The sequence below is a fragment of the Musca vetustissima genome, unplaced genomic scaffold, assembly GCF_032173495.1.
Source record: "Musca vetustissima isolate MV318-11 ecotype Yass unplaced genomic scaffold, APGP_CSIRO_Mvet_v1 utg8515, whole genome shotgun sequence".
NCBI lineage: Eukaryota > Metazoa > Arthropoda > Insecta > Diptera > Muscidae > Musca > Musca vetustissima.
In genome coordinates, this window is record NW_026873755.1 from 69,562 (window position 1) to 78,736 (window position 9,175).

A 9,175-nucleotide genomic window follows, 5' to 3' on the forward strand; every position below is an offset into this window, starting at 1 on the left:
GCCTTTGTTTTCTTCTTTGCTCTTCAGTTCTTAGCTTCTTAGTTTATTGGCAATATTGTTAGTAATTTAATTATTTTTTATTTTCTATTGGAATGAAAACATCTTTTTGATTGAAAAAGAAAATAAAATAAACTTGGAATTTATGCCAGCTGTCAAAGTACACGTCACTTGAATGTTCGAATCGGAATGACAAACGCAAAACAGATGTTTACGAAAATGGGGTGTTGCCATATTGTCTATTGGTAAAAAATGAATAAATGAAGCAAAGTGGCATTAATGAAATGACTGTTGGATTAAATTTATATTCTTCTGCAGCATAAAAATTAAAAAAAAATATATATTCAATATAGAATTTTTGTAATAATAATTTACATTTAGTATTCATATATAATTTATATAAAAATGAATTAAATAAAACATATCAGCTAATTTGATTTCGCAGTAATACTTGAGTCTATAAGCATATAACAAATTATGTTTTTAAGAATGAATCAACTGGAAAATGGGGTTCATTATTAAATATCCTAACGTATCCAATTTAATTAGTTTATTTACTGGGATTGTATGAAGCAGTAAATCTTTCTTCATAGATTAATTCGTAATTTCCAGCGTTTTCATTTGTGTTACATATATAACATGGCATACCATATCATGATATGCAGTGCTGCTCAAAACATTTGCAACAAGAACAGCCGTGCAATAAAATGAGGCAAAACTAAGATTTGGAGGGTTTTATAATTTTATGTTTATATATTGGAAAAATAATAAATTTTAATAGTTTGTTGTTATTTTCGAAGAAAAAAATAAACATTTGTTGGCCTGCTCAAAACATTTGCAACTGCATAACACACTTTCTATTCTTTCCTTGTCTATAGTAATATTACGAGAGTTTTATAACTATTTAAAGAATATCAGCTAAAAATAGACTCTAATAACGTTAATAAAGAAAAACGTAGCAATTTTATAGTACGTTTATATTTAACCGGATTTCGTTTATCCAGTGGGTTTCAATTGTCAATTCCTTTGCATATATGTCGAAAAAACCTTCAAAATTAGGTTAACCCGGTAAAAAGTTTTAATGTATATGCAGTTTTATTGAAAATTACCAAAATATTTTATCTGTCGTAATGTTGCTTTATGGGTCTTGGAATATGCCTCTTTCGTGGGTGATTCAATGCGATAATGACCTAAAGCACACGTCTACTATGATAAAACATTGGATATCCAATGAAAAATGTTGGTAGTCACCTGAACTAAATCTCCTAGACAACCTTTGGGAAATTGCATAACGAAAAATTGGAAATCCACTTTAAAAAATAGGATTTCTATGTTGCCCTGATTGATCAGAGGAATAAACTTCCAAACGACATAGTTGATCAACTGATCAATCGACTCCATGCCAATAATATGTGCAGAATTCATTAAACTGCGTGGTTTCAATTTTTTGTTAGTAATCGATATCATTACTAACAAAAAATTGATTTTTTTAAATATGTCAATAATACTATATGTCAATAAGTTGCAAATGTTTTGTTTTTTATTTTATAAATTTACGACTAATTCTTCTTGATATGAAATTTTATTTTTGTAAACCTTATACTTAAACTGAATAAAGAATATTTTTGCATTTAAAAAATTAATTTCAATAAAATTACCGGTTTTGTTCCACAGATGACTTGGTTGCAAATATTTTGATCAGCACTGTATAACTGGCAATGACTCAATTAGAAGAATGCGATAGAAATATAAATTTCATTCATGTTTTTCAATTTTATTTTGAGGATATAAAAATAAATGCAATTTCTTGATAATTTGTATGTTTTGTTTAATCAGCTGACTATATAATTCTACCATGATTTCAAACTTAGCCGAAGTGACAATTTTTGATATAAAGCAGCGGATGGAAGAATGCTTCTTTGCAAAAAAATATTCGATATAGCTTCGTGTTTTGACATGAAGACATATACAAATCCCGCTCAATTTTAAACCATTTTAATAGCCTCTTTTTTTCTCCCGAATTCGGTTTTAATTTGAATTTCGTATTCATGATGAATAACATAACACTTCTTGCTAGAAACTTGTCAGTAAAGATCCACGTCTTTTAAAAATTACCCATACAAAGACGGTTCTTAATTTTGTCAGTATATTTAATTTTCTAGAATTTTTTCAGATGCATACGTCATAATCCCCATTTCGAATGCTCACTACATGGTGGAGGGCACAAAAAGTTCTGCAACGCCGAACTTAACTTTTTCGAATCGCCATAAATTTAGCTATATCGGTCTTACTTTTATATTTCCACTATTTTGTGGATTACGAAATGACTGCATTCCGAGACCTTTAAAAATATTTTCATGTTTCAGCTTATCCTTACAAAGGTCGCTCGACACTTTCGGTATTTTCAAGGTCCTAGAACAATTGTCCAAACTGAGGGTTTCTACTTGTTATTCAACAATTTAAAAAATCATATTTCCAAAAGTATCAATTAAAGGTTACAAATTATTCGGACATACCGACGTTTTTTACTTTCTTATTAAAATAAAAACAAATATTTTATTTTCTAAAGCAAAGCTCCAATATATTTTTTTATTAAAAATTATAAATACAAACATTTTAACTATTTTTTTAATATTAATCCATACAAAATTTATTTATTTACATCTGCAAATGCCGCGGCTGCAATAACCACCATTACGTCCTCGCAAACGGCAGTGTGCCGAGCAGGCAAAACTTCCAATGCTGCAGGTTAAACGTTTTTGACGATACAATCCTCCGGCCGATGTATCTGCGACATTATTATTTCCCGAAACTAATTCCAAGTCCAAGGAATTTTGTAATTCTTCATCAGCATGAGGATGTGATGCGACAAGGTTAAGTTGCACACAACAAACAACGATGACAACGAAAATCCACAAAAATTTCATATTTTTTGTATGTAAGCTTCTCTTTTTGGATGTACACTTGAGACTGATTTTAATATTTTGTGCAAAAGATGGTTTTATATATACACACGCATATCTTGATTGTTGTCCAGCCATAGGGGAATTTCTTTTTTTCATTGATTGTTTGAACACGTATTCAAAAAGCCCAAGCATTGCAGAATTGAAAAAAAAATCCCTTTAAAATGCAATTATGTATTTTTTGTGGAGAGGGGAAATACCACCTGCAAATAGTGATAATGTTTTTTGTTCTTTGTTGTTGTAGCTCACAACACAGAACGTGAGGCAGCGTTCTACAAAAATTACCAAAACCTAGATCTACTCTATTGATACTCTACAAACACTAAGAATCACAAAAGCTACATTTTATAACAACCTTCCTCAAAAGGTCATTATATAGACCAATTGGCCGGTATAGAGACCAAAGGTCTTTGTCCGGTATAGAGACCACAGGTGTTAATAAAGGCCAATTGGGGGGTATAAAGACCACAGGTCTTTATAAAGGCCAATTGGCCGGTATATAGACCACAGGTCTTTACATAGACCAATTGGTCTGAATAGAGACCACAGGTCTTTATATAGACCAATTGGTCGGTATAGAGACCACAGGTCTTTATAAAGGCCTATTGGCCGGTATAGAGACCACAGGTCTTTATAAAGGCCTATTGGCCGGTATAGAGACCTCAGGTCTTTATATAGACCAATTGGCCGGTATGGAGACCACAGGTCTTTATAAAGGCCAATTGGCCGGTATAGAGACCATAGGTCTTTATAAAGGCCAATTGGCCGGTATAGAGACCATAGGTCTTTATAAAGGCCAATTGGCCGGTATAGAGACCTTAGGTCTTTATAAAGGCCAATTGGCCGGTATAGAGACCTTAGGTCTTTATAAAGGCCAATTGGCCGGTATAGAGACCTTAGGTCTTTATAAAGGCCAATTGGCCGGTATAGAGACCTTAGGTCTTTATAAAGGCCAATTGGCCGGTATAGAGACCATGGGCCTTTATAAAGGCCAATGGAGACCAAAGGTCTTTATATAGACCAATTGGTCTGTACAGAGACCAAAGGACTTTATATTGACCAATTGGTCTGTATAGAGTCCAAAGGTCTTGAAAATTAAATCCAATGGGTTCAAAATTAAATTAAATATTTAAAAAATTATGAAATCGGTTTACTTAGTTTGACCCTGTTCCGAATCCCAAACCCACCCACACTTTACAAAACACTTCAATTTATTTTTGTTCAGTTTTTTTCCTTTTAAATAATTTAATTTGAAAAAAAAGAATTAAATAAAGAATGCACGCATTTTGTTCACATCTAGTATATATACTTGAAAAGCATACTTATATATATTAAACACTATATAATAATAGCAGTGAGAAATAGAACAACATAACAAAATTTACACACAACTGATGCTGCTTCTGCTCCTACTACTGTAGGTAGTATTTTACTTCTTTTTCGCTTTAACCGATGCCAAGGCCGCAGCGGTTGCTGCCACCTTAGCATTTGCCGAATAACCAATTTTCGATGATACAGCCATACCACTGGGTTCCACAACATTGCTGGGTCTTTCATCCAACTCTGTATTCTGGTCAGGCATAACTTTGTCCACAATGTGTTTATAGATCAGGCCATTGTCTCCCAAATACAGAATGGAGAAACCATCATACCAGGCCTCCTGATTTTCGAATATGCCCTTAATATCCCACAGCTTATATTTCCAAAAGTTCAACATAACCTTTAGGCCGGAAATACCGCGTACACGCCAGCGTATCTTAATGGTGAAATCCTCCGGGTGTTTTGTAATCTTTAATACTTCAAACTTAACATAGGCATACTTTAGATGGCCCACAGTACGCAACAGAGCTATCTGTTTGACATAATGATAGAGGCCGACGGTGTGTTTACCCGTTATGTTGTTTTGAAATTCCAAATTGGGATCATAAATGGAATAGTCTAGAGGCTGTATGAATAGCTTTGGTAAAGTTTCTCTCAACACACCGTAGGCATGATCCAAATCAGTCGATGTTGGTGGTCGTTTTTCGTTGCCCTTGGCGGGGGCGGCATCCTTAGCACTGCTAAAGGAACGTACCACCATAATTGGTTGTGCTGGGTGCAGAGCATTTTTATTATTCTCTACGAGTGGCCTTTTCAACTGCTTACTCCTTCTCGAATCGTTGGAACTGTGTCGTACTGCTGCTGTAGCTGTTGTCGTTGTTAAATTCTTCAAACATTTCGGCCTCTCCAATTGACAGCATAATTTATTGACTTTGGCCGAATGATGCCTCAAAGCGAGTGTTGTCGAAATCATAGAGACTCGATTCTGTTATTATTTTAATACAAAAAACTCGTTTCGAAAGAAATCGGTTGGATAATTCCTTTTATTTTTGACGTTTTGCCTCAGCCGGTCAATGTGATTGAATCAGCTGTTGACGATATGTGAAAGTGTTGCGCCGCTGTTGTTTTCTTTGAGGGAACGGCGTTATTTATCATTGGCAGTGGCTTTTATTTTGGCAGTTATATAAGGGAGTTCACATCATATAATAACAGCTTAGTTATCTTTCTTGTTCATGGTAAAACTTATAAAATAGTGATTTACAGTAAAAACTGATGTAATCGAGAGGGTAATTATAATTTCCGCCACTTTTTATAATCGGCCAAATTTATTTAGTGAGGGGAAGGGGGAACAGAAGAGAAAAAGAGAGAAAAGTTATTCCAATGAGGAAGGAAGAACGTGTCTAGACGAAAGGCCTGCAAACAGTAAGGAAACCGGGCAGAGATATGATAATAATCTCTTATAACTAGTCCTATCTTAAATGGTATTTACATTAGATCTTTCTGCAGGGATTTATTTGACAAATAAGCAATGGAATTGACAATTGAAACCCACTGGGTTATTTTAATCCGGAACAATGTAAACCTACTATTAGGCTTCTCTCGAGAGGTTTTACGGAGAGATCTCCAGCTTCAAAAATTGCAAAGGAAGACACGGATGTATTTGGATCTATAGGGAAGGACCTTCAAAAACTCGGTGCGAGGACCTCTGAGGTTGGAATCGAATCAGTACAATGTAAACCTACTATTAGATTTCTTTCGAGATTTTTAGTCTGCTTTTCCACAGGCAGATTTTTATTTTTTGTTTTTTCTTTTGAAATTTTCGCTTGCTTTTCCATTAGCAAATTTTTCTTTGCCAAATTTGCGAATCAAAATACAAAAGAAAGAAAATACAAGTCAAAAGTGTTTGCATTTTAAAGATTTTTTTAATATTTTATTTATTTTTTATATATTTTATTATATAAATTGCAAAAATTAAAAATTAAATTTCACTTGCACAAATTAAAGCAACAGGTTTGTAAACAAAAGCCGGCTGTGTGTCAGTAAAGCGAATAGGTTCAAAAGGAAATGTCAACAAAATTGTTTTCAACGAACAGAGCAAAGCAGAATTTGCGTGTACGGCAAATTCTGAATAGGCAAATTTTTGTTGTTCTTCCTCGCACCCCTCTCGCCTACAAACTCAGTATTTGCCAAATAAAAATTTGCCTGTGGAAAAGCAGACTTACAGAGAGATCTCCAGCTTTAAAAAAGGAAGTCACGGATGTATTCGGATCTAGAGGAAGGGCCTGCAAAAACTCGGTGCGAGGACCTCTGAGGTTGGAATCGAATCAGTTTTTGTTTTCCTATCATATAGGGTACCCGATCACCTAAACCTAGAGTCACGCAGCATATTGAACTGACAATCGTCATTACGAAAGCAATGATTAAGGTGACGTATACCCTAATGCGGTATACACACTAGCATTTTTGAATGGCACTCTTGCCCAAATTTTGCTTGTTTGATAGTGTGGCCTCACATGTTTGTCATTCATCAGGCAACCACAAAAATATTTATGCGGTGTACACACTATAATTTTTGAATGGCACTCTTGCCCAAATTTTGCTTGTTTGATAGTGTGGCCTCACATGTTTGTCATTCATCAGGCAACCACAAAAATATTTATGGTTGTTGGACAGTCAGTAATCGATAAAAAAGTCGACAGTCAAAAATGATAGTGTGTACACCGCTTTATGGTTGTTGGACAGTCAGTAATCGATAAAAAAGTTGACAGTCAAAAATGATAGTGTGTACACCGCTTAAGGAATTGACATTTGAAATCGCGTGGATTTAGAGTGTAAACGTGCTCCAAGTTTTGAACATCGAACTGAGGACGAAGATGGGCATCATAGGCGGAATATGTAATATTTTCTGAGTGAGGTAATATGAACGATCTCTTTATTATGAACTAGAGATCACAGAATTGTATTTTTAGATCTGAAATCCCAAAACTGCTTCCAAATACGTTGATCAGCATTATATACAAGTATATGCATTAGATCAAAATCCAGTCTTGAGTATTTATACCTACACAAATATGTTGTCAGGGTATTATAGCTTTGTGCAGCCCCAAGAGTTTGTAACGCCGCGAAATATTGGACCTTTAAGTATACCGATCGTCGTATCTCGACTAGCTGAGTCGATCTAGACATGTGTGTCCATCCGTCCGTCCATTATAATTTATAAACACGACAGTTATGGACCAATCTTCACGAAATTTTGCATGTAGGATGGGTTCGGCCCAATGAAGATCGGTTAATATTTAGGGGATGAATTGGACCAAATACTTAATTTTTGTCGGTTTTTCCACGGTACAGAGAATCTGGACAAGTACAGACCTCGTCTGCTGAATTTTAGAAATATTTGTTGACATCTAGTCGTTCTATAGGGCGCAAATATCGCGAAATATTGCCCAAGCTCTGAATATAGAACCATAGAAAGTTAGGTTTTCGTCGGAGTTGTGTAGGGTATCATATGGTCGGCCCCGTCCGACTATACTGCTCCGCTCACTGGTTTTTTATTACTGTTGTAGTGAACTCGATATAAGAACTAATAATTCCATCCAAATTCTTTCGTAAAATGAATATTATGGGGCAGTGATAATTAGATCAGTATTTTCTGTTTTTGAAATATTCTTATGTGATTCTATACAAAATTTCTGCGTTCAGATTTACGAAATCCACACGATCTCAAATGTCAATCCCATGGCTTTTACGTCATACATAATCCTCTGGATTTGTGAACAAGATTAAGGTGACGTATACGCAACGGAATTGACATTTGAAATCGAGTGAATTTCTTAGTCTAAACGCGCTCTTGTTCAATCACCTAAAAGGAAGAAACCTCAACTGGTGTGGTCATCAAACGTAGATTCAATAAACATAAATAACATGCTGAACATCCTTTAAATAACATCAACCCACCAATAGCAGCATGTGAACCGCCCTCAAACATATGACAGCATGATTTCATTCCAGAGAGAGAGAGTGAGCGAGCGTTCTCTGTCGTATGGCGTATGACAAGAAAACAAAAAAGGCAAAACAACATTATTCACGACATTAAGAAAATATCAACTGACAGCTGACAGAATAACGAAGAAATTCAAAGCGAATGGATGATTTCACGGATATTATACGGAATAAAAATCGAAATTTTATAAATAAAAAAATAGTGTTTGACGCCTTGTGAATGAGAAAAGTCGTGCAATTTGATGCGATTTAATATTTGGAATAATAACAACAAGAAAGAAGTGCGATTAGTGTGTACGAGGAAAAAATCTAATTGGAAATTTTTCAGTCAAGCCATAGTTGTTGTGTTGTGTGTGAGTGAGAAGGCTTGCTGGAATTTCCTATTGCTGCTTCTTATGATTCCATTTTGTGATAATAAATATCAAAATAGAAATGAAAAGTAAACACACAACACAAAAATAACAAGTGATAATAACAAAAAGCAAAACGGAATTTATTAGACGTGTTGTTTCGGTTCCGTGTGGCTGCGCTCACGCTCATATTTTGTGTGTGTTCTGTCTTTATGAGTTTCTGATTTGATTTGTCTGGCTTTGTTTCGTGCAAAAACAGAGCTCTGTCTTGTGAAAAAATTATTCCAATTGGAATTCAAAGCAGAGAATTTATTACAAATGAGATGATAACAAAGAAATGAAGATTAAAGCAGAGAATTTATTATAAATGAGATGATAACAAAGAAAGTCTGTCATTGTGTGTGTGGTTAAATAATTTATTATTAAATTTGTTTCAATAATTCCAAGTAGTGCTTAATAAGTGCCAAAAGAGTGTACATCGGAGAGAACGAGAATAACTGTTTTGTTGCTCATTTTTGTTTTTGTTTCATGTGCAATGATAAA

General features: G+C 34.5%; 1 protein-coding gene across 1 annotated transcript; it reads right to left on the reverse strand.

Annotated features, from left to right (window-relative positions):
* Window positions 1–4,389: 4,389 nt before the first annotated feature.
* Window positions 4,390–5,253, reverse strand: LOC133327861 (uncharacterized protein C6orf136 homolog). The gene has a single exon (XM_061536398.1). The coding sequence runs from the start codon at window positions 5,251–5,253 to the stop codon at window positions 4,390–4,392; it is 864 nt and encodes a 287-aa protein (XP_061392382.1).
* Window positions 5,254–9,175: the final 3,922 nt, after the last annotated feature.

Excerpts from the sequence above, each read along its gene's own strand:
- LOC133327861 (XM_061536398.1), bottom strand. The coding sequence starts at position 5,253 with ATGATTTCGACAACACTCGCTTTGAGGCATCATTCGGCCAAAGTCAAT.